Source organism: Eleginops maclovinus, chromosome 20 (genome assembly GCF_036324505.1).
Source record: "Eleginops maclovinus isolate JMC-PN-2008 ecotype Puerto Natales chromosome 20, JC_Emac_rtc_rv5, whole genome shotgun sequence".
Lineage (NCBI taxonomy): Eukaryota > Metazoa > Chordata > Actinopteri > Perciformes > Eleginopidae > Eleginops > Eleginops maclovinus.
The window spans coordinates 1,110,046-1,136,282 of NC_086368.1; the positions used below are offsets into that span (position 1 = coordinate 1,110,046).

The 26,237-nt window shown below is 41.2% G+C and overlaps 2 protein-coding genes and 1 pseudogene across 7 annotated transcripts in view; 2 read left to right on the forward strand and 1 right to left on the reverse strand.

The window, feature by feature from the left end:
- The window catches only part of LOC134883013 (zinc finger BED domain-containing protein 5-like), a 42,814-nt pseudogene extending 41,084 nt beyond the window's left edge, over window positions 1-1,730 (forward strand).
- Window positions 1-7,736, reverse strand: part of plekha6 (pleckstrin homology domain containing, family A member 6) — a 134,296-nt gene extending 126,560 nt beyond the window's left edge. For 2 of the 6 annotated variants that reach the window (XM_063910093.1, XM_063910092.1), the window contains exon 1: window positions 7,568-7,736. The gene's annotated coding sequence lies outside the window, so the exon portion shown is untranslated. The remainder of the gene's footprint in view (window positions 1-7,567) is intronic. The other 4 variants (XM_063910094.1, XM_063910095.1, XM_063910091.1 and 1 more) reach the window with 3 other exon arrangements.
- A 15,217-nt stretch (window positions 7,737-22,953) lies between these two features.
- On the forward strand, window positions 22,954-25,756 carry LOC134883574 (uncharacterized). Its single transcript, XM_063912000.1, has 4 exons — window positions 22,954-23,336; window positions 23,714-23,879; window positions 24,457-24,572; window positions 24,805-25,756. The coding sequence occupies exons 1-4, from the start codon at window positions 23,178-23,180 to the stop codon at window positions 25,609-25,611; spliced, it is 1,248 nt and encodes a 415-aa protein (XP_063768070.1). The 5' UTR covers window positions 22,954-23,177; the 3' UTR covers window positions 25,612-25,756.
- Window positions 25,757-26,237: the final 481 nt, after the last annotated feature.

Below are 26,237 nucleotides of genomic sequence, written 5' to 3' on the forward strand. Positions count from 1 at the left end.
ATACAGCTGGAAATAGTAGCCCAACCTCCACATATAGCTGCAGTGTGCAGCCTCTCCAATGCCTGAGAACATGTCTTACCATCCCTTCCATCTATCTACTATCCTCAAACAGCTGCTGAAATGGGTGTCATGCTTTTATTACTCGTCAAATGGACTACTGCAATTCTCTTTATACCGGTCGCCCTAAAAAAATCCTAAAATAAATTGCAATTAGTTCAGAATGCTGTGGCCAGGATTTTAACAAGTATTTTAAAGTGCTTTTAATGATTAACAAGGCTTTACATAACCTTGCCCCGACATATGTAAGTGACTGTCTCTCATTTTATCAACCTGCAAGGACACTCAGATCCTCCAATGTTTTACTTTTAGAGGTACCCAGAGTTCATTACAAGAGTTGTTATGGCCCAAACTGTGGAACAGCCTCCCATTGGATGTTAGAAAAGCAACCTCCGGTGGCATTTAAAAATATAAATGAAAGACGTATCTTTTTCATTTGGCTTTTAATTTGGGGCAATTGTAATTTTAGTAGTATCACTGTTCATGTTTTATTGTATTATTGTTCTGTGATACAGTATAACTCCATCTGTTTGTTTATACCTTGTTTTTAATTGTGTTCCTCACTTTTTATTATCATTTTCTGTCATACTCTGTGAAGCACTTTGGGCTGCATCAAGCATGAAAAGTGCTATATAAATAAAGTTTATTATTATCTGCATACTGCTTCCCAAAAGTCTGTCAACCATAACAGCCAGATGACAATAAAGACGAGTCTGGATCATATCAAACATCATTACATGAGTATAAATAAAGTATTTCTGATTCTGATGAGGGAACACCTCCTCTGTCACCAACTTGGATTCTAAAGCAAGGAGTTTCCCTCTCTTCTCTTTAACAAGCCCAGGCTTTGAATTTTAGTTTGAAAAATGTCACTATTCTTGTTGAAATACACTTGAGCTGTGCAACGATTCACATGTTTACATTTGATTAATTGCAATGTTTTGTGCAAAATCCAACAATGAATTCAAAAGTATTGTATTGTGCAATGTTATTTTAAAAGTACTGCCATATGAACAAAAGTGCAATAAATGTTTCATGATTGAATGTAATCAAACCAAATATAAAACCAAATCTGCTTGCCACTGCCAGGGCATTAACGTTTATCTAGCTATAGAAACACCAGTTCCCCTCAGAGTCCAGAGATAACAAACCTTTACTCTGCAGTGGTTACAAATAACTGGTTATATCAGCTCCGCTGTCTGGGAGAGATGTAAAATGCAAGAGTTCGGGACCTTTCTCCATGTTTATGTCCCCCTGGTTCTGTTCTGCTTTGGTTCATGTGAGTGCTGCAGCAGTCTTAGTCCCGCCCCAAATGCTCTCATTGGTTGAGACACGTAATGACACCCTTCTTAAGCCAATACTGATCAACAATACCACCCCTCCTGTGACCCATGGTTTGTCCGGACTTTTAAAATAATCATAATTATAAAAATAATAAAAAACTCTTGATGCGCGATAAAATAATTGTCAGGGATAATTAATTAAACCGTTACCACGATAATAAAACAGGCTTGTTTCCCCGACAGGCTGCAGGGGGACAGGCTGCTGGGGGACAGGTGAAGCCACTGGAAGACTTTCCAGCTGATGCTCCTCATTCTGTCTCTTTCTCCATCGTCATCGTCATCATCATCATCATCATCATCATCATCATCATCATCATCCTCTCTTTTTGAGTTGGTTTTCCTTGTTGTTTTGCTTACACAACAACAGACATACATTACATACATCACTAACCATGGAGATACATTGTGTTTTTATCTCAGTTTAAAAAAGGCTTTTGTCATATCTCCACTTTGTGCCTCCTTGTCTTCTTCCTGCTCACTGCGTTTCACCCTTCAACCCATCTCAGTGCTGTGTGAAGAGCGTCCTAATTCCTAAGAGAGCTGCAAAGGAGGATACACCGGCTCAGCCCTCCATCTGACGCAGCAAGGGTGTCATGGCAGGCTGCCTTTTACTGTCTGTTACCATCTGTTACACTCTGTTACTGTCTGTTACCGTCAGTTACACTCTGTTACTGTCTGTTACCATCTGTTACCGTCAGTTACACTCTGTTACTGTCTGTTACCGTCTGTTACCATCTGTTACCGTCAGTTACATTCTGTTACTGTCTGTTACCATCAGTTACACTCTGTTACTGTCAGTTACCGTCAGTTACACTCTGTTACTGTCTGTTACCATCAGTTACACTCTGTTACCATCAGTTACACTCTGTTACTGTCTGTTACCGTCAGTTACATTCTGTTACTGTCTGTTACCATCTGTTACTGTCAGTTCCATTCTGTTACCATCTGTTACTGTCAGTTACATTCTGTTACTGTCTGTTACCATCTGTTACTGTCAGTTCCATTCTGTTACTGTCTGTTACCATGAGTTACATTCTGTTACCATCTGTTACCGTCACTTACATTCTGTTACTGTCTGTTACCATCTGTTACCGTCAGTTACATTCTGTTACCATCTGTTACCGTGAGTTACATTATGTTACCATCTGTTACCGTCAGTTACATTCTGTTACTGTCTGTTACCATCTGTTACCATCTGTTACCGTCAGTTACATTCTTTTACTGTCTGTTACCGTCAATTACATTCTGTTACCATCAGTTACATTCTGTTACCATCTGTAACCGTCAGTTACATTATGTTACCATCTGTTACCGTCAGTTACATTATCTCACTGTCTGTTACTGTCTGTTACCATCTGTTACTGTCAGTTACATTCTGTTACTGTCTGTTACCATCTGTTACTGTGAGTTACATTATGTTACCATCTGTTACCGTCAGTTACATTATGTCACTATCTGTTACCATCTGTTACCGTCAGTTACATTATCTCACTGTCTGTTACTGTCAGTTACATTCTGTTACTGTCTGTTACCATCTGTTACTGTCAGTTACATTCTGTTACTGTCTGTTACCATCTGTTACTGTCAGTTACATTCTGTTACTGTCTGTTACCATCTGTTACTGTCAGTTACATTCTGTTACTGTCTGTTACCATCTGTTACCGTGAGTTACATTATGTTACCATCTGTTACCGTCAGTTACATTATCTCACTGTCTGTTACTGTCAGTTACATTCTGTTACTGTCTGTTACCATCTGTTACTGTCAGTTACATTCTGTTACTGTCTGTTACCGTCAGTTACATTATGTCACTATCTGTTACCATCTGTTACTGTCAGTTACATTCTGTTACTGTCTGTTACCATCTGTTACCGTGAGTTACATTATGTTACCATCTGTTACCGTCAGTTACATTATGTCACTATCTGTTACCATCTGTTACCGTCAGTTACATTCTGTTACCATCAGTTACATTCTGTTACCATCTGTTACCGCCTATTACCGTCTGGTCTGTCTGTTACCGTCTGACTGTCTGTTGAGGCTGTGTGTCGCAGTGTGTGCAGTGTATTGTTGTTTTGCTCCTGCTCTTCTCTTTCTGTGTGCTCCCTCAGTAAGTAAACATAACTTCAGTCTCTCTGACTGTGGTTTTCTCGGAGCATATTTTTGGAGCCCCTCCGATTCACTACACATACAGCGGGTAAAATAAGTATTGAACACGTCACCATTTTTCTCACTAAATACATTTCTAAAGGTGCTATTGACATAACATTTTCATCAGATGTCGGTAACAACCCATGCAATCCACACATGCAAAGAAATCAAACCATAGATGTCCATAAATTAAGTTATTTGTATTAAAATGGAATGACACAGGGAAAAAGTAGTTATGCATGCTGGGTACAACGTGACTTTTGTCTCTCACTGTTAAAATAAACCTACCATAAAAAATACAGAGTGTGTGTAGTGGGTTGCTAACTATACTGGTAGGGGATCAAATACTTATTTCCTCCACTGTATATATATATATATGTTGTGTCTTGTCAAAAATGTTAGTCTTGTCAAGTTTCTTGTTTGGGTCATCATGCCACAGGTCTATGGTTGGTCATGTTTTATGTTTTGTTTAGTCATTTTTGTCTTGTCTCCCACTTCCTGTTTTATTTTGGTACTCACCTTCTGTATCTCGTTCCAGGTCTCTGTCAGTGCCCCTCGTCGTCTGATTGTTTCCACCTGTTCCCTGTTACCTCATGTTTAAATAGTCCTGTCTCCCCCTGTCTTGTGCCAGTTCATCTTGTCATGTCTGTGGGTCAGTAACCAGCGTTCCAGCATTTAGTTTATTAATCCTCCATGTGAGCATCTTGAGTTCTTGTTTTTGTTGTGCATTTTTGGAAACAAAGTATTTTTTAATACTTTAACTCTGTCTCCTGGGGTCGTGCATTTGAGTCCTACTGCATTGTGTTTAAAGTTTGTGACATATATATATATATATACAGTTGGGTCCATATATATATTTGGGCACTGACACAAGTTTAGTTTTTTTATCTGTTTACTGAAACATATTCCTCTCGGCTTTCATTTGAGGGTATCCACATTCAAATTGGATGAAGGGTTTAGGAGTTTCAGCTCCTTAACATGTGCCACCCTCTTTTAAAAAGGACCAAAAGTAATTGGAGAATTGACTCAAAGGCTATTTCATGGGCAGGTGTGGGCAAGTCCTTCGTTATGACATCATCAATTAAGCAGATAAAAGGCCTGGAGTTGATTTGAGGTGTGTTGCTTGCATTTGGAAGATTTTGCAGTGAAGACAACATGCGGTCAAAGGAGCTCTCCATGCAGGTGAAACAAACCATCCTTAACACTAGAACCGCCAGGGGTCGCTGTATACCTAAAACCGCCAGTGTGTAAAATGTACCCGCTACTAGAATGCATGGATTTTCAAGGTACAATGCTCTTTCATTTATCATGCTAGAACACAGGGTTCTAGTCTTTAATACAATTGTGAAATAGATGTATATGTAATACTGGCTGTACACAAAGCTGGCCTAAATCTTCGGTCAGAAAGATTGCAGCAATCCAGGGGTGTCCTTAACCAAACTTTATTGTTCCACTTGAGTTGGAGTAGAGTGTGTGTGTGTGTGTGTGTGTGTGTGTGTGTGTGTGTGTGTGTGTGTGTGTGTGTGTGTGTGTGTGTCTGTCTTTAACTTGGAGTCCTTGGTTGACCTGATTCCTATCTGGCCAACATGTTGCTTGTTGTGTATTTAGCTGCGTCTGTGATCTCATTAGTACTAATCGTTCATTTTGCTGAAGTCTATGAGCAATATCAAGTCATCTGAATCCCTCTTTTGACTAAATAACAAAATATTAAATGTTGATATACTGCTGAATGAATATCACGATGCATCACATATCCAGTTCCACTTAACTTAACCTTTAAATAAAATGGGTGTATAGTGTATTAACCAAACTGGCTTCAGGATGAGGTTCCAAATGTGGTCAGTGATTGATCATCTCAGGAGACATTATCCTGCCTGGTGTCTGTCAGGGCAATGCAGCCTCCAGCCAGCTGGAGTCAGGATACATGGCTGCAATGTTCTGAGGTTCTACATTACCAACAAGTAAAACAAAAAACACACAACTACGTCACAACTCACAGTCTTTCCTTCAGCATGGAGGACTCGGTGACAGACGAGGATACAGTGTAGGGGGGTTCCTCAGGGAGGCTTCAGGTGGCATCAGGCTGGATAATGTCTAATAGCATGGTGTGCATGCCGTGCTAAACTATCAGGATGTGTCTTCAGGCTTTCTCTTGTGCTATTTAAACACACACACACACACACACACACACACACACACACACACACACACACACACACACACACACACACACACATACACACACACACACAGTGATGACAGAGTGGGGCTGAAGGAATCAAAGCCTTCTCATCCTGCTTTGCTCCTGATCAGCTCTGCGGAGGATTCAGTGGAATTGGCTGGGATTAGTTTAGTGCTGCCATGTGGCAATCTGCACAGCACTCTGCCAAATGACAGGCAGACACACCCACAGCACAGTCTTTCAGGCTGATTCTGAACCAACACTCACTGCTATGCATCATTCTTCTCTGGTTGACAAATAAATAATAAACAAAATAAGTATAGTCTCAAGGGATGAACAGCTGTGTGCAGGCTATGCTAAAGAGCTGAAGTTACTTTACTGCGGACGGAGGACAAACGCTAAACAGTAGTTGAGGATCCCATCATGTCTTTGTAAGCAATGAGCTCGCTATCGATTCCTCAACTCTGTTTCTTCGTGCAAACCAGCTACACTGTATTTCCAGTATTCACAATATCATTGGAAATGTATTAATAACAACAATTCTAAAGTGGAAAAAAAAGTACCAGAGTTGATCATCTGTTCCAGATTATTTAGTCCTAAATCAAATTAAGAACCAATATCCCTAAACAATATATGCTGCATGGAGGCCTCAGATCAATATATGTAATTAAATGCATATTAAATCGATATGGTGTTAATGCACAATATTTACCTCAAAAATAGGTCTAACATGATCTATGTAAACCTAACATTCTTGTCAAAACTATATTACAGGATTGGTAAAGAACTAAATGTTGTGGCGTAAACTTTATACCTGAAGTTAAACCGAACTCTTTAATCACCCCCTACCCCGGTGTTAATCCTCCTGAATTGAGGCTCAGTACCCTCTCTGCACTCTGAAGAACAGTCAGTGATGCGTCACAGCACGGCTCCATCCTGTCAGTCACACCTTCAACAGGCTGACAAGACACATTGATGGTGTAGATATAACGATGTACAATTGTGTATATATACACATATTCTTATCTATGTTCAAAATAAAATCTAATCTAATCTAATGACATCTAAAATGCTCTGGATTTACACTCTTTCAAGCATGGTTCTGAGTGCAGTGAAGCAGCAGTGTGATGACGGCGCTGTGAGCTCACTGAGCTTCAGGAAGGCTGCATCCCTCTAACAACCACAGACGTCAGGCAAAGTGTTGCAGCCTATCAGGGTGAAGGCATTACTCTCCTGAACCTCACATCAAACAAAATACTATTTACAGGCCCATGTTGAAGCACCTGCTGTCCATGTCTTTGTTTCAGCATGGAAAGATGGACGGCAGCATCGGTCTGCCAGTTAGTCCATAACTTTGGTCCCGACTGTGGTTGCCATGGTGACAACTCAATTGGCAGCCCCTACCTGTATATGTGTTTATAATAGAGGAGCACATTAAGGATGTGAGTCTGATCTGTGTCATACCGCTGATTTTGAGGAAGACATTCACAAAACACAAGAACAGACAGGAGGCTTCCTCACACACGCTCACAGGCTGAGCACAATCACCAGGGACACCTGCACCTCCACCAGCAACACAAAACAGTCTGAATCATTTCAGTTATTCAAATAGTGTTTGCAATACGAATACCCAGTCAGCCGGAAGGGAGGCTTTGCAGTTACAGCAGGGGGAAGCAGTGGAGAAATTCATGTATCCTGACACACACGCACGCACACACACACACACACACACACACACACACAAACACACACACACACACACACACACACACACACACACACACACACACACACACACACACACACACACACACACACAAAGAATGTCACTTACCAGTCACATGTACAAATGCTGTCTGTCCCTGCTGCCGTCTCTTACTCCTGCACATATATTCCAAAGTGTGTGTGTTTGTTGATGAGTCTGTGACAGAACAGTGTTGTCTCACAACATTAGAACCATCCTCCAGCAGCAGAGCTGAGCAGAACAATAACAGCAGCCTCTCCTCACACTCAGAGGAATGGAGGGAGAGAGACAGGGAGGGAGGGAGGAGGAGAGCATGCCTGGCAGAAAATCCCTGGGTATTAAACATCACATGACCTCCCATCCAGCGTCACAGTGAGCCGAGGACATGAAACAAGGGGAGGAAGAGGCAGAGAGAGGACAGTGAATGGGTGGAGGGGCAACGTCCCCCCCCCCTTCAATTCAGTGACAGAGACACAGAAAGGAGCCAATAAGACAAACCCCTCCCTGGGCAGAAACAGAGGAAAACATGGAGAGGGAGAGACAAAGGAGAGGCAAAGAGAGGAGCCACAGAGCCAGCTCTGACTGACACTGTGGGGACAGTCGTGGAAAGGAAATAAGGGAGGAACATGTCATTAAGCTACTGGGTTATATTTACATATGATCTTCACTAAGATACGGAGCAGACTCATCAGGTTGAGCAAAGATGAGATCAAAAAATAAATAAAGATTTTTATAAATGTGGATGCAGAGAGGAAGTGCACGATACACATCCATCAATAATCTGTTCAGTGAAATTAACATACTGAACACAGTTCGTCCTTTTATAACATTTGTTGTGATTTCTTTTTGTGTTAATTTAAATTCTATGATAACAGTTTAGATGAGCTCATTTGCATCTGCTGCTTCACCACCATCAAGTGAGCAATCATATACGAGAGGCCGTTCTTGAACGTCATTATTGGTACGACAGTACTGCGAACCGAGGTGCTTGTACTGGTGGATTACACAAACTATCACTGTAATCAACAATATCGTAAAATAATTTCATAATGTGCGCTAATTTGCTCCCAAACCTCCATCAGAAAGTACTTCCTAGAAAGTAGTTCCCATGGTAACGATGGCCGATCAAACACTCTTGCTACCCCGCGGCAGAATCCTCTTTTTGGGGCTTGGATTCCAAATCCACTCGCATAGCTAGCACTAGCAACAGTTTAGCAACCAACGAACTTGCTTGACATTGTCATGAGTCATGAGCTAATGTTAGCCTACATTTTTCCACTTCCTGAGACCAATAAAGAACACAGCTGTCAAAGATGACTCACATTTATTTACAGTAGGCTATTTACAGTTATTTATATAATTACAATAAATAATATATTATTAACCAATTTATTGAAAACAATTCTTGAATTAGGCTATTTAAATATCTGAGTGATTGCTGCGTGGGATTAGCGGAACAAATCAAATCAGGCTGTCCATAGTGCTGAAACATTTTGGGCTCAGAATGAAGGTTGATGTTCATGCTGCCATTAAAAGTGCAATTCTTGAAATAGCTCTCCATGAACTCCCCGCCAATGACCCAATGCCCCTCCAGTAGATCTGCTCTGGCGCCGACTCTGGGACTACGTTATAGGAAGAGCTTTCCTCCAGTGGGCGTTTCATGTCGTGTCCCGGACCGGCAAAAAGCGCGTTGCTCCACCTCTTTCTGCTAGAGATGGAGCCCAGTAGCTGCAAAGCGATGACTCGTTTATATGTCCGCTAACGGAATTGATTTCTTTTGTATCCACATTTTGTGGCTACCGATTTCCAACGAGAGACAATGTAACGGCTGTGTGTCGCTAAACGTCGCTATGGAAACCACACGATAGGCTCATGGAAGTAGATATAGGCTAGTGGCGTAGGTATGCCACTGGATACTTTGTGATTAGGCACGTTCTATTTGATCATTGTTTGACCGTGGAATCAAACACGCCTATTGCCCAATCAGAGAGCTTGCTCAAACCTACGTGTTGGCCCTGTAGGGAGCAGTATCATGACATTAATTTCAAATATGGATCGGATAAGGTGTAGGTGTTCTCTTCATCAGCGAGGTCCGTTCTCCAGTAGGCCCTCCAAACACAGATGTTACTGAAACTATAATTCTATATTATGTCTTAAAATAGGGCTTTTTGTTGTAACTTGTAGGCAAAGGCTTCCTCTGAACATTTACATAGGAAAAATTGATGGAATTATGGATGGAATTTTTAAAACAGGGCTAATTTCCTCAAAACAGTTAACACAATTCACAAAACCACACACACCCAAGTGCAAATCAACCTTTTTTTCTGTAGATTGTTCAAGTCTACATAAATATGTGCAGAAACTCAAATATACTGCAGTTATACTTTTATTTTTGTCAAAAACAGGTTGGTGCAACACTCATGAACAACACAGTTACAGTTTGAAACAGAAATGATGCCTCTGTCAAAGACAGTAAATGCAAAGGAAATAGGAAAAACAGAGGAAAGAAAATTGCCTAGGCTGAATCTCGCCACCTATCTGGGTCCGGCCACAGCTCCCCATCAACCTGCAGAGGAAGTATGCACCTAGAGGCCTGATTGTCCTACAGGTCCAACCGTTAAATAACTCTTACTGACTTAAGTTTATCCTCCCTCTCACTTTTATCCTCCCTCTACCTCTTCCTCTTGCAGCCGTCCGTCTGGGCAGTGTTCTGTCTGATGTGGTGGTTGGTAGTACAGGAGCCCCACAGGACACTGTGCTGTCTCCTTTCCTGTTCACCTTATATACCACTGGCTTTCAATACAACTCAGAGTCATGCTACCTGCAGAAATGTTTGGATGACTCTGCAGTGGTAGGGTGTATAAGAGATGGACAGGAGGAGGAGTACAGAGCGCTGGTGGAGGATTTTGTGGAGTGGACGGGAAGAAACCATCTGCTTCTGAATGTAGCCAAGAGAGATGGTCATTGACTTCAGGAGGAAGAGGACGTCTCCGCTGCCCCTGTGCATTCTGGGTGAGGATGTGGCTGTTGTGGAGGATTACAAGTACCTTGGAGTGCATCTCGGCAATGGACTGAACTGGAGGGCCAACACTGATGCTGTTTACAAGAATGGGATGAGCCGCACTATTTCCTGAGGACGCTGAGATCCTTCAATGTGTGCAGCAAGATGTTGGAGATGTTCTACCAGTCTGTTGTTGCTAGTGCACTCTTCTTTGCTGCCGTCTGCTTGGGGGGTAACATCAGAGCTTGTGACACCAGCAGACTTAACAAACTGATCAGGAAAGATGGCTCAAACTGGAACCTTTTGAGGCTGTGGTGGAGAGGAGGACCCTGAACAAACTGTTGTCCATCATGGATAACCCCACCCACCCTCTCCACCTGCAGCTGGAAGGTCAGCGGAGCTCCTTCTCCAACAGACTGCTTCAGCTCTGCTGTCAAAAGGACAGATACAGGAGAACATTCCTGCCTACTGCAATAACACTTTACAATAATTCCCCTCTGGTTGGTATTTTAACTCACTGCTCCATAGCCTCTCTGTGACCACTGGAATTAAACCATACTGTTCCTTCTACATTTATTGTATTAATATTCCACACATCTCACACTCATTGTACATATTACATCCTGCTTGTTGTGGAAATTTCACACTTAATCACCTTCTGGTAAGAAAAAAACAAATCTACAAGCTTCAAATCAAAGTTGTGTTATTTAATAATGAGCAGAGCATTTAACAGAATCAATTCCAGCTGGAGGCCAGATAACCTGCACAACCTATGTCTTTCAGGATCTGACCCTGATCAAACATTAGACCAGATTATTTTAAAGTGAAGGAAGAAGGGGAACAGCCAATCAAATTCTACATTATAAGATACTAAAACAAAGGCAGGGGGTAAAGGGGGAGCTAAATCAACGGACAGAGACAGACATTTGTCTTTCTCAGGAAGTCAATACTTGAACAGCTTGATGTGAATTTCATTAATGAGATGTGGATTGAAACTGTGGGAAAGTCTAACTACAGAAGAAACGTACAGTGACATATATATATATAATTAAATGGGACAATTATACATTTCTACAATACTGCTTTATATTTTGTTTTCATTAATATTTTCTGTACTTTTTTTGTCAAAAATGTTTATTTTTTGTTTTCTTGTATTGTAACTATATTGCCTTGTTTTTTTGCTGCTGCAACATAAAAAAATTCCAAAATTGGGATCACTAAAGTAATTCTATTCTATATATCCATTGTTGTTGTCAAAAGTTCCTACTTGTAGCCTTCTTCTAGTGCTTACGTCCTGGTTGATAAGTCAGCAATAAAGCAGTTTGGTGTTTATGGTAATTTGGCATGTGTATTTGTTAACTGGTTCATGTGTGAAGCATTTTTAATGGCAGTGTTCTGTCAGATTTCTGTGTATTACTGAGAGAACCGTGTGCAGCGTCTTGCAAAAAAGTGCCAGGTTGAATTGCAAACTTGCTACAGAGCTGACAATGTGTTCACAGTTTTTGTAGATTTGAGCTGAGCTTTTGCACTTTGAGTGTCAGTTTAAATAATTAAGCTTTATGTGCCATTTTAGTGTGTTGAAACAAACTGAAAATTCATTATTTATTTACTTATTTATTTATCATACATACATACTACATGTAATTGTAATACAACAAGGAATTAATTCAACATTAGTTTATATTTGGCACCCTGTCTCCAAAGCTCAGTTCAACTGTCAGAAATCTTGGTGTAACTTTTGACAGTCATCTCAAGTTCGACAAACAAATCAGTAATGTTGTCAGGACCAGTTTTTTCCAGCTGCGTCTTTTAGCTAAAGTTAAAATGTTTTTAAGCCGCCACGACCTCGAGAAAGCCATTCATGCTTTAATTAGTTCACGGCTAGATTATTGTAACGCACTTTATGTTGGCCTCTCTCAGTCCTCCCTCAGTCGCCTCCAACTCGTGCAAAATGCCGCGGCACGTCTTTTAACCAACACTCACAGACGTGTGCACATTACCCCTGTTCTTAACTCCCTTCATTGGCTTCCTGTCCTTTTTAGAATTGATTTTAAACTTATAATGTTTGTTTTTAAAGCTCTTCATGGCCTTGCCCCATTATATTTATCCGAACTTTTAACCATCCGAGATCCAGGTAGAGCGTTGAGGTCGACAAATCAACTTGTACTGGAAGCGCCCAGATCAAAATATAAACACTGGGGTGACCGAGCCTTTTCCGTCGCTGCTCCCAGGCTCTGGAACAAGCTCCCCACCGAGATGCGTCTCATCTCGGACCCGGGCCTTTTTAAATCCAGGCTAAAAACCTACTTATTTAGGATGGCTTTTAATACCCAGTAGAACGATGGCGCTTTTATCTTATTTTATTTTATTTGACTTTGCTGTATTTTATTGCTCTCACTGTTTTTATTGTTTTTAAATTGTTTTTATTTCTGTCTTTTTATTGTTACACTATGTAAAGCACTTTGGTACTCCGAAAGGATTGTTGTAAAGGGCTGTATAAATAAAGTACATTTACATTTACATTTACATTTATATAAAAACGTCATGATATTTAGTTGACTTGCCTAGTTTTTGTTTTATACTTGCCTTTTTTTCTCTACAATAATCTTTTTTGTAAGGAATAATGACTTAAGAAACATGAAGGTTGGTGAACGGAATATACAAGCAACAAAACAATGTTCAATCATCTATTTTCATCCTCTTGAAAATCTCAAATATAAAGCATCAAGGTTAAACGCTGGCGTTTTCTGCCCCCTGCTGCCCAACGGATGCAACAACCGAACAGACCAAACTACTGACGTGTTCTCCTCCTCCTCAGAACAACATCTGCTGAACATCCATACCTTCAGCTTTTTCTGTCAGTGATATTTTATAGAACATGTAACTGGAAACCTAAGTCAGAATCATTTCTCTATCATTTCATGAAACATCCAATTTAATATTCAATAATGATCATCTAATAGAAGAATCCAGGTTTATAAAATGTAAAACGATTTTCCTTGAGCCATAACAGACATTGAAAATACAAAAGACAACATATTGATAAAAGGTTATGAGAAATATTATATAAAAAGAGGTGAATACATAATATCAATTAAATAACATGATAAATGAACCTGTGGAATTTTAAAATGTCATCATCATTATCATAACCAGGAGAAAAAGGGCATGCTTTAATCGATGGTTTCTGCAGATATAGCTAGCTTATGTGTAATGACACGTACGTAGTGAGGATTTTTCCATTATTTGTACTATAAATACTAATAAACCCCTAAATTGAAAATGTTTAATACTTAGATTAGACTGAAACATACAATATTACACTACATAGTCTTTTCCAGTATTAATACTGCTGCATGGCAAGAGTGTAACTAATAACCATTTCTTTGCACTGAAAAGCAACTACATTCTGTACTCACTGATTTTTGCTAAAATAATAGTCATTATTGTTTTGATCAACATTAGGATCATGATTGTTTATCAGTTATTTATTGTTCTACCCCTATGGAAAGATGAAGGGTTTTCAAATATCTGGGTTTATGGATTAATGAAAAATATACATGAAAAAATCGTATTGTTTTTATTAAGATCCAAAAAGGTAATACATTTAAGGAGTTGTGGCAGGATTTGAATGGTCAGCACTACTAGCTCTGATGGATCCTCTCTGGATCCTGGTTGCATGCTGTATGAAGCAGCAGCAAAAAGTCCTATTGAAAAGACAGAATACATCCAGAGCAACAAGACTCCATTTGGGAGCAGGCACAATCACAGATAATGGTCGCCAGTTGAATCCAGTGCACTGCCATTGAACTTCGAGAGAAATAAGTCATCACTGATATACTGGAGAGGAGTTCATGGAGGAGAAAATGCACACCATTACTGGTAAACAGAGGTGGGACCAAGTCATTGTTTTTGCAAGTCACAAATTAGTCTCAAGTCTTTGCTTTCAAATCCCGAGTCAAGTCCCGAGTCAAGACAAGCAAGTCCCGAGTCAAGTCCCAAGTCAAGACCGACAAGTCTCAAGTCAAGTCCCAAGTCCTACCGTTTGAGTTTCAAGTCCTTTTGAGTCCTTTTAACAACGGAGAAATAATATTTACACAAATCATGTTTGCTTTTAAGATCTGTATATATTTATCAAACCAACAACATTGTTCAAACACATCTGAAATAAACAAAGGCAAATGTAATTTCCACAGAAAGTGCTGACGTTGTATTTCCATTGCTTATTGCACTATAACTGTCTCAAAAGATCCTCATTTTTGCAAAACACTCTTCACCTTAAAACTTAAATCTAGCCTTGAACTAAAAAACATGTCTTCACCCTCAAACAGGTATTTGGAGGATCACAAAAGCAGTTGAATGTAACTTTTCCAAATGTGTTACCACTTTATAAAAAATATTTTCAGTCTTTTTAACAAATTTCAAAACCTAAGTGTAGCCTTAACCTATTCAACCACCAAAAAAGTGTGTGTGTGAGTGTGAGTGTGTGTGTGTTGGTATTCCTATCTGTATGGGGACATTGATCTGTTTACACAGTCACGCCATGGGGGCCTCTAACCTCATGGGGACCAAAATGCAGGTCCCCGCGAGACAATGCCTCTTAAATGAATGCTGGAGCCATTCTGAAGGTGCCTGTGAAGTTTTAAGCTTCGGCCCATAAGTCATGTTTTTCCGTCGGGAAACACACACACAGATTTCTCACTATTGCCCCCTATCGGTCCCCATGAAGTATTGCAGTCAGTTGATTCACACACATTCTTCCATATATGGTAAGTTCCGCCCCCTTCCTGGTCCCCATAAAGAATGTTAAAAGCATTCATAGTGTTATTAACACTAATATACACTAATTAACACTAACATGTATTAAATATGTATATATATATATATATATACATATATGTATATATATATATATATATATATATATATACATATATGTATGTACATATATGTATATATATATACATATATGTATGTACATATATGTATATATACATATTTAATACATGTTAGTGTTAATTAGTGTATATTAGTGTTATTAACACTAATATACACTAATTAACACTAACATGTATTAAATATGTATATATATATATATATATATATACTAATTGTCTGATATATGGTGAAATGAAGAAAGGTACTATGAGTGAGAGGCCTGTGGTCCTTTATGTAGTTGATGATTTACTGGAATGTGTAGGTGAAATGGAAAGGATGAGAAATATTCTTGTGACTTTGGTGAACAGAACACCGGGGTCAAATGTGGAATTATTTAATAATACTTAGGAAGTAAATAAACTATGATACTATCTCATAAGGGTCAAATGGAATGGAGTGTATATAGAAGACCTAAATGCTGCACATGAAACATTTTTAAACAGCTTTGGTATTATGTGATAAACATGTAAGGAATAACATAGAGTGGGCCGGTCACTATAGAGAAATAAATCCCTTCAGGGTGATGCAGAACCCTGACATGCATCCTTCAAAACCATGAAAAGACAACACCTATTCCATATCACTACATACTGTATTAAGAGTTAAGAAGGCTCTTGAGAAGAAGTACGCTAAAGGCCTCTACAGACAGACCGCGGTTTGCGCAGCGCATACCGCGGAGTAGGGCACAGTTGGGCGCAGAGCAAGCTGCACGCGTGCGCAGAGAAAGGTGCATGCACGTGTTGCCTAGTGTTTTTCACGGCTTTTCCGCACTTTTCCCTTTGGTTTTGGACATACCATACTGCATAGGGGAGAGTGGGGTGAGTTGTGCAGGGGGGAAGATGTGCCTCCCCCTTCCTTCCCTCCTCCCCCTCCCTGTGCACATCATGTTTTGCTATTGCTGGAAAAATTTACTTGAAGAAGCAGAAGTACAGAGTTACAGAAGAACAGTGGGCTGCTGGTCTTTCAAGGAGAGGAAGCTTATTTTGGGCCTATATCATAAAATGTGTCAGTTTATTTTTATTATGTTAATTCAACCCTCCGGTCGCTAACGAGCTGGGGCTGCTGCACGAGGCTAGTGTGACCGGCTGTGAATGCTTAGTGACTGTGGAGCGGCTCATAGCAGAAGCCGCTGCTCGCTCGGGACAATAACTGCAGAGCGACAGAAGTCAGAGTCGCCAAACACCAGTACAGTCTCCAATAACACCACTACAGTCTCCAAACACCAGTACAGTCTCCAAACACCAGTACAGGCTCCAATAACACCAGTACAGTCTCCAAACACCAGTACAGTCTCCAATCACACAAGCACAGTCTCCAATAACACAAGTACAGTCTCCAACAACACCAGGACAGTCTCCTCTAACACCAGTACAGTCTCCAAACACCAGTACAGTCTCCACTAACACCAGTACAGTCTCCAAATAACAGTAGTCTCCACTAACACCAGTACAGTCTCCAATAACACCAGTACAGTCTCCAAACACCAGTACAGTCTCAAATAACACCAGTACAGTCTCAAAAAACACCAGTACAGTCTCCAATAACACCAGGACAGTCTCCAATAACACCAGTACAGTCTCCACTAACACCAGTACAGTCTCCAAACACCAGTACAGTCTCCAAACACCAGTACAGTCTCCAATAACACCAGTACAGTCTCCAATAACACCAGTACAGTCTCCAAACACCAGTACAGTCTCCAATAACACCAGTACAGTCTCCAAAGACCAGTACAGTCTCCAATAACACCAGTACAGTCTCCAATAACACCAGAAACAAGCACACGCATTCCAGTTCACGCCTAGAGATCCTGGCGCTAACCCCTGGCGAGCTGTGCTTGACCGGAGAAAATTGAGCTAATAGTGGCTAACATATGGACGTAACTCCGATAAGAGGGGACGCGCCGAGCTCTGTGCACCGCCGGAGGATGTCATGTACCCAGAAACGACGGCGGCGTTTGGTCCTCTGTATTTCGGACTTCCAGAGCAGTACAGTGCAGTGATCGTTGTGATTTCAGCCATGAGAGAAGAAGCATGTTGTTGTTAGGGGATTAGGGGAAGCTTCGCTCGCTCGCTGCTCTCTTCCCTGCAGCTTCTCACTGTGGGCTGCGCATCCATGTTTGTGGGGGCGTGGACTTAGACAGATCACTGATGTGAGGGGGAGGAGGGGGGTGGAACTTAGATGAGGTGCTACTTTCAAATCTTGCTAGCTCTCCAACATTACATACTATAGCTTTAAAGCCTGCAAATATATTCAGACGCCCAAAACGATGTCCTACCAGTAATCCAGTCTGCTCTGCTATGGCGTTTCGTTAGCACCACCTGTGACACGTGACTTGTGTTTTCTGATGAATAAAAGATGCAATATGTTGTTGTTTTGATAATAATAATATGAAAATGATATATAGAGTAAATATTAATGGTGATAATAATAATAACTAGAAAATGCATTTCCTGAAGGAAATACCAGTGCATGAAATGCAAAAATTAAGGAAAGAAGGAAAAAAGAGTGAAATGATGAATGAAGAGTGAAAATAGTGAAAGAAGAAAGGAAAGAAGAGTGAACAAAAGTGGCTATGGATAAATATAGTAAAGAGAGAGTGAGAAGGTAAAAGCTTGAAAGAAGGAGAGAAAATGGACTGAAGAGATGGAGTGTGAGAGAGGAGTTTGGAGAGGGATAGAAAAAAACAAGTTGATGAAGGTTCTACAATGATAATGAGATAGAGAAAGTGAAAATATTGAAAAAAGGAGAGAAAATGGAAAGTCAAAGAAGGGCGACAAAAAAAGTTGAAAAAAGTGTAGGAATTGATGGACAGAATAATTAAAAGAAGAAAGGATAGAAGAGTGAACAGGAGTGGCTATGGATAAAGAGGTAAAGAGAGAGTGAAGAGGGAAAATAATGAAAAAAGGAGATAAAAAAGGAGTGAAGAAGAGAGATGGAGTGTGAGAGAAAGTAGCCTGAGAGGGATAGAGAGAAAGATGGAGAGATGAAGAGAAAAAAAAGTAGAGAATGGAAGGTGTCTCATAGTGTTCCTAGTTACAGTTGAATTGAGAGGGACAGAGAGAAGAGGTGCCTTGGAATTGGCACAGGTGTCAGTGAAGCACAGGTGCAAGCCAGGTGCAAGACCCTATTATGATGTCATAATGGCCCAATGTAAGTCAATGGGAGAAATTTGATTCGTTTTAATTTAATATCTTAAAAAGTATAAAGTTTATAAAAGTGAAAAATACATAGCATAAGTAATAATAATAATAATAATATATTTAATTTGTAATGCACTCTTCATTCCAAGGGAATCTCAGAGTGCCACAGTACCTACACACAGTGTATATACAGTCAAAACACTAATAAAAAACCTAGTAAACAGATACATAGTAGAAAAAAAACCAGCAAATCAACAGTAGCACGTAAGAAATAGCTGACAGTAAGCTATTACTGTGTCAAAAACGCCTTTTTGAATAGAAATGTTTTTAGGCCATTTTTAAAAGAGCCCAGAGTCTGTGTTTCCCTTAGGTGGTCAGGGAGGCTGTTCCATAGGCGCGGGGCTGCAGAGCTAAAGGCGCGGTCGCCCATGGTTCGGAGCTTGGTGTTGGGGACCCGGAGGAGCAAGCTGTTTTGGGATTTAAGGGTGCGGTTGGAGGTTTGGGGAGTAATCAGTTCCTGTAGGTAGGGGGGTGCATGCCCATTTATGCATCTATGGGTGAGCAGGAGGACTTTGTAGTCAATCCGGAATGGGACAGGAAGCCAGTGTAGTGAGTGTAGAATCGGTGTTATGTGCTCATATTTCCGAACTCTCATCAGGATCCTGGCAGCGCTGTTTTGGATGTATTGCAGCTTCTGGATATTTTTGCCAGTGATCCCAGTGAAGAGTGAATTACAGTAATCCAGTCTTGATGATATAAAGGCGTGGACGAGCTTCTCTGCATCTGACAGGGTTAAGGTGGGGCGAAGTTTGGAGATGTTTTTGAGGTGGTAAAAGGAAGTTTTGCACAGGTGGTTTATGTGGTCATTAAAGGTCAGGTGAGGGTCAAACTTAACTCCCAAATTCGTGACTGTGGAGGAGAGGGGTATGACCTGAGTGTCAAAAGTGAGTTGAGTTATGGAGGATGACTGAATCTGATGTGGAGTGCCAACAAGGAGGGCTTCGGTTTTGCTACTGTTTAACTGGAGAAAGTTGTTGTTCATCCATGCCTTTATCTCCCCAAGGCAGGTGGTGAGACATGACGTGGCTGCAGAGGGGCTTGGGGCAGTTTTAATGTAAAGTTGTGTGTCGTCAGCATAACAGTGAAAAGACATATTATGTCTGCTGATGACACGACCGAGGGGTAGCATGTACATAATGAAGAGGATGGGGCCCAGGACTGACCCTTGTGGAACACCACAGGAGACAGGGAGCAGTCTGGACTTGCATCTTCCCAAGGAGACATATTCAGTTCTGTCAGAAAGGTAGGACCGAAACCACTTGAGTGCAGAGTCTGATAGCCCAATGGTTGTGTGGAGGCGCTCTAAGAGGATGGTGTGATCCACTGTGTCAAATGCAGCAGTCAGGTCCAGGAGGATGAGGAGTGAGGGTGATCCTGCATCGGCTGTCATCAGCAGGTCATTCGTCACCCTGAGCAGAGCTGTTTCAGTGCTGTGGGCTGATCGAAATCCTGACTGAAATTTTTCAAACAAGTTGTTGTGCTTGAGGTGGTCCTGAAGTTGTGAAGCAACTACCTTCTCTAACACCTTGGACAGGAAAGCAAGGTTGGAGATGGGCCTGTAGTTAGCTAGAACCTCTGGGTCCAGTGTGGGCTTCTTGAGAAGGGGACGGATGACAGCGACCTTGAGAGCAGATGGGACACAGCCAGACTCAAGGGAAAGGTTCACAACTTTGGTGATGAGAGGACTGAGAGTGGGGATGTGTGACTTTAGCAGAGCAGTGGGAATGGGGTCCAGGGTACAGGTACAGGATTTCATTTTTCTGAGAATTTCCTCAACATGGCTCTCCTGAACCTCAGCGAGATATAGAGGAGACAGAACACTTGCAGGTAAGGTGCTTGTGTCAGAGGGAAGCAAAGATGAGGAGCTAGACATCAGTGAGCGAATGTTGTTTACCTTTGATCTGAAAAAGTCAATGAAGCTGTTGCATTGCTCCTCTGTAGCCTCAGTGGAAGAGGAAGGTTGTGGCTTCAGAAGATGGTTTATGGTGGAAAAAAGCTTTTTAGAGTTGCCAGGGTTTTCATTGATTAAGCTGGAATAGAACTGTGATCGAGCATCTTTAAGGGAGTTGGAGTAGGCCCTTTGATGTTCACGGAAAGCCAGTTTATGGACAGTGAGCCCAGAGTGTCTGTAGCGTCGTTCCAGGACACGCCCAGCTGTTTTTATTTTCCTCAACTCAGGTGTGAACCAGGGAGCAGAGCGTGAGAAACGAGGCATGGAGATCAAAAACACTGCTCAGGGATGTATTATAGAGTTCTACTAATTCATCCATTGATGCAGAGGCTGGGCAGGTGATGAGCTGGAGATCTATGGTCATAGTGGCTGAGTCAATGCTTTTCCAGTTCCGGAAAGACATTTGACGCTTAGGTCTAATAGTAGGCAACATAAAAGTCAAGGCCATTGAGAACACCTTGTGGTCAGACACACCAATGTCATAAACCTGTAGGTTACTGATGGGAGCAGAGTTAGTGATAACCAGGTCCAGAGTGTGCCCCTTGGTGTGAGTAGGAACTTCGACATGCTGCTGTAGACCAAGACATTCAAGCACACTAAGGAAATCTGCTGCAAACTGACAGGAGGGGTTGTCGACATGGATATTTAAATCACCAACAATGACAATGTTAGTTGACATAGTGCAGAGTGAGGTAAGCAGATCACTAATCTCCGGTAGAAAAGATGGTTTAGGTTTAGGAGGACGGTATATTAAAAGTACTGTCATGGAGTTAGGAGGTTGGCATTTGAAGGCCAGGCATTCCATAGAGGAAAAATCAGGCATTGGCAGAGGAGAAAGTTTGAGTTCATCCCGATGCATGATGGCTAGTCCACCACCACGACCAGAGCTGCGGGCTTTCTCCATGTAGTTATAGCCAGGTGGGCATGCTTCATTAAGCACAGAGTAGTCCCCTGGTTTATGCCAGGTTTCTGTTAAGCACATGAAGTCAAGCCCTTTGTCCAGTATATGGTCGTGTATGATGAGGGATTTGTTAGTGAGGGATTGTGTGTTTAGCAACTCCATGGTGGTAGGAGACAGAGCTGAAGGTGGAAGTCTCTGCGCACTGCGATCCACTCCATGTTTCCCATTTTGCCTAGTATTGGGTAGTCTTGCGATGTTTCCGACGTTGATTCCTAGGTTTGATTCATTTCCTGATTCCACGTTAAAACCGTGGCGCGAACCTCTATCAGCACGGTGTGATGTAAAAAAACAGTAAAGTGTCCTTTACAAGACCTACGTGACAAAGTTTGAACGAAGTTTCTACGTTAAGTGGTTAGATCTGAATTATCCGCAGTAGTTTGGTACAAAGAATAATAAGAAGAAGAAGATAAAGAAGAATAAGAAGCCTAGGAAGAACAATACAGGGCATTTCATGCACTGTAATAATAATAGAGCAAATGTCTGAGAAATGAATGTAGCCTACCTATTATGCAGACACACATAGGTTATTAATAATAATAACGATAATAATAATGATAATGATAATAATAAAGACCCTAGAAACTAAAGTCTCTAGTGTTGAGTGTGAAATATAGCATGTTGCTTCAGCCTGCAATAAAACGGTTGTCAATTGAATTCATAATACTTTCTCATCTCCTAATTTTTATACTCAATATACAATGTCAATGCTGTGTAAGAAGAATGATTACATATTTAAATGCTGCTACACAATAAATAGGATAATATATGGATTCAACGCTTCAGTGATCAGTGATCAGCAATATGCAGCAGTATCGGATCGGTGATTGGTTCCAAAAAACATGATTGGAACATCTCTTCTTCTTAACCCTCTTGTTGTCTTTGGGTCAAGAGGGAAAGACGCAAAGGGAAGCAAAAAGGGATGGAGGAAAGAAGAAAGGAAAGGAGAGAGAGAGAAAGAAAGATGGAGGAAGAAAGGGGGAAGAAGGAAGGAAAGAAAAGGAAAAATGAAGGAAAGAAAGAAAGGAGGGACACACGCACGGCAGACATAACAGTGATTATGTCCAATAAACTTAAATAAAAAATTTGAAAAATACAGATATCAACATTTTAATTAATGGAATGGACATACAAATATCAAGAAAATCAAGGGACAGTTCACTTCTCCCCTTTAAATTGCCTGAAATCGGCACTTCCGCTGGTGGACTTTTATTCTGAAATCGGTTCAACCTGCGGTCAATGATGATGTCGGATGATTACCCGGAGCTGTCTTGAGTTCGTGGTCAGCGGCGTTTTTCGGTATGTATTAATCATTTTATTGAAATATAGCAGTTTATATTTGTTCATTTATTCAAACTATCGTGTGTTGTTGTTGTTGAAGGCTATTAACGATAACGTTAAGCTGGGCAGACACTGTGCGATTTTTTCAATCGCGGTATTCAGCTGCTGCTCATACTGTACGAGTGAATCGCAAGGGTTAAAACGTCGCAGCTCACGATTCCCGTTCTCACACTGTACGATCCGATGGTCTGATGCGATCTGGCTGCTCACACTACACGACACGTCGGACTCGGTCGGACTGACCGGAATTGCAAGAAGAAGAAGCCGGAAGTGGGAGATGCTTGGATTCTCACAGATGCTTTCCTGAGATGATGCTACTCACCAAAGAAAAGCGCGTTGCTCTGGCAATTTGTGCCATTCTGTGTGCAGACAGCAAAAAAAAAAGACGACGGCGACGTGTATGGACGAGGAAATGGCTTGGTAGACGTGGGCAGTATGGCCTGTCAATTCTTCAACGAGAGCTGGAGGTAAGTAAATTGTTATAATAGCACATTAGGCCTATCAGACCCTTTCAGCTCGTGTACACCAACGTGGTCAGTCAATAAATCCATAAGTACACTACTTGTTATAGTTCTGTCAACTTTAACTGACTTTCTACTGTTCTGTGTTTGTAGTAGCCTAGGGTAGCCTACAGTAGATACAATACAGTTGAAATGTGATGGTCTATCCAATGACTGCAGCTGTCTAGGGGGAGGAACTATGCAAACAATCTTATTGATGTGATGGAGGCATCAGTTTTACTTTGACAGTTTGTCTTATTATACAACATTTAAATGTTTTGATCAGACTCTTAAATTAACAACGACATCTAACATCTATAATGCGCCTGTGTTCTGTTTTATAGGTTGATGATATGAGGGGTTTTCGGGACCTCCTCAGAATTTCTGTAGAGGAGTTCTATTTTCTTCTGGAGAGGGTTACTCCTCACATTGTGAAGCAGGATACTCACCTCAGGAAGGCCATCAGCCCTAAGGAGAGGCTTTCTGTTACCCTTAGATTTTTGGCAACAGGCAAGTGTGTTGACATATGCTCCCTATTACTCAAAGGTTGAAAGTGAGGCAAGGTCATCTATCTGTCATATTAAAAATCAAGTTCACACATGCAACTGCATACAACCACACTACATCATACAACTTTCACCTTTCTACATCAGTTATGCTGGCACCTCCAACTACACCTCTTTCTATCCATGTAGGTACTATTACCACCTACTAGATTCTATTCTCAATCCATACTAAAATCTGTCGATGTTCATCTTCCCTTACATTAAAAGGTGGACTATGAGATCCTGCATGATGTCACTTCTGTTGATATTCCACGTAAACACCAAACAAAATGTTACTTTCAATTTCACACTACTAAATTAACTTTACTTATTGTCCCCCAACTTTGCTCATTGCCCATGTTGTCTCCCAAGACCGGACTTTTTCACAATGTATTCTGGGAGCAGGCAGCAAGCTGATCATAGGGAGATGCTTACGATTTTAGACAAAAATGAAAATTTACTAAAAACCAGGCAAGATCTCATTGTCCACCTTTAACATTTAAATCCACACAACACTATAGACATTTTCTCCATTTTGATAGGCGAGACCTTCAACTCGTTGAGTTTCCAGTATAGGATTGGAAGCACCACACTGAGCAGGATCGTCATGGAAACATGCACAGCCCTTACCTCTGTGTTGCGTGAAGATTACTTGAAGGTAAATTTAACTGGGAATAATAATCTAAAATCATACAGAACATCACATTACCCATGGTCAGACTATTGAAAGGTTGACTTGCACAATGATTTCTCACCTAAATCAGCTGAGTCCTTTGTGTATTTATACTGTCTTTATGAAAGGTGAAATTTAAAAAAAAAAGAACTCAAAGTGTTTTTGAAAACATTATTTCACCAGATTAATGTCATGTATTACTTTGTACTTCCTTCAGACACCATCAACTGATGCCGAATGGAAGGCCATTGCCAGCGACTTTTACCATAAGTGGCAGTTTCCCCAATGCTTGGGGGCTATAGATGGCAAACACATTTTCATCCAACCCCCTGCCAAGAGCGGAAGCCTGTTCTACAACTACAAGTCACGATTTTCCATCATTCTCATGGCTGTAGTGGATGCTAATTACAAGTTCGTCTGCGCGTCCGCAGGGACACAGGGAAGGGTGTCAGACGCAGGAGTGTTTGCGCATTCGGACCTGAGGGAGGCGATGGATAAAGGCACCCTGAACTTCCCCCCTGTGGAAACCCTGCCAGGCACTGACGCTGTGATGCCATATGTGCTGGTTGGTGATGAGGCTTATCCTCTCCGCCCTGACCTCATGAAGCCATTCCCCCACAGAAACCTCAACACCAACCAACGCATCTACAACTACCGCCTGTCCAGAGCACGACGTGTGGTAGAAAATGCATTCGGAATTCTGTCAAACCGCTTCAGAGTTTTCAGAACCACAATCTGCCTGGAACCTGACAAGGTTGTGAAGATTGTCTTTGCCTGCATGTGTCTTCACAATTTCCTGCGGCAACGCAGATCAGATGCCTATGTACCACCTGGGTATGTAGACACAGAAGATGCCAACCACAGGCTCATTGAAGGAGCATGGAGACGGGAGGGAGGTCTTCAGTCAGTTGCGATGGGACGAGCAAGAAACCCTTCAGTGGAAGCGAAAATGCAGCGGGACCTCCTTTGCAGCTACTTTCAGACACCTGCAGGGAGTGTGTCTTGGCAAGAAGGCATGGTGTAGGAGATGAGACAACCAAATTGTCTGAGAAAAGTTACCAAGTCATTATTTTTGTGTTATTATAAAATGACAGTTCACTTCTGTATTTGAAGAAACATTACTCTTTGTTTATTGAACATGTATAAAAACTATGTACAGAAACATTAAACACATCCCTTCATTATTACAAAAATAAATCTACCTCTGTGGGGAAAATAAACAAAATGATTTTCTTCATTAACAATTATAAATAAATCCAAAAATATTTCCAGTAACACAAAGAACAACATTGAGGTAGTTGGTAACTCACATTAGTGACTTATAAAGAACATGTAAATTTAGTGAAAGAACACAGGAAGGGTGTTATTGTTGGACTAGTCTTGACTAGTGTTCAGCATTGACAAAAATGACATTGGCTGGGTTGTGGCCTGGTGGCTTTGGGGGGCTGACTGGACCTGATAGGGGTGCAGCATGGGGTATAAAGGTGGCCTAACCTGTGTACCTGGAAATTGTGCTTGGCTGCCATACAGATTTCCAGGAACGCTGCCCTGCTGGCTGATCGCTGTCTCCTGAGCATCATAAATTAAGTTCATAATGTTCCTCCTTACCCTTAATTGTACAGCGGGATTGGTAAGGTTTCTTAGCTCTGA

Bases quoted from the DNA above. Each gene is read 5' to 3' on its own strand.
- LOC134883574 (XM_063912000.1), top strand. From the start codon at position 23,178: ATGATGCTACTCACCAAAGAAAAGCGCGTTGCTCTGGCAATTTGTGCC. The intron at 23,880-24,456 runs GCAAGTGTGTTG...CCATTTTGATAG, and splicing joins CCTTAGATTTTTGGCAACAG to GCGAGACCTTCAACTCGTTG. The intron at 24,573-24,804 runs GTAAATTTAACT...TACTTCCTTCAG, and splicing joins TGCGTGAAGATTACTTGAAG to ACACCATCAACTGATGCCGA.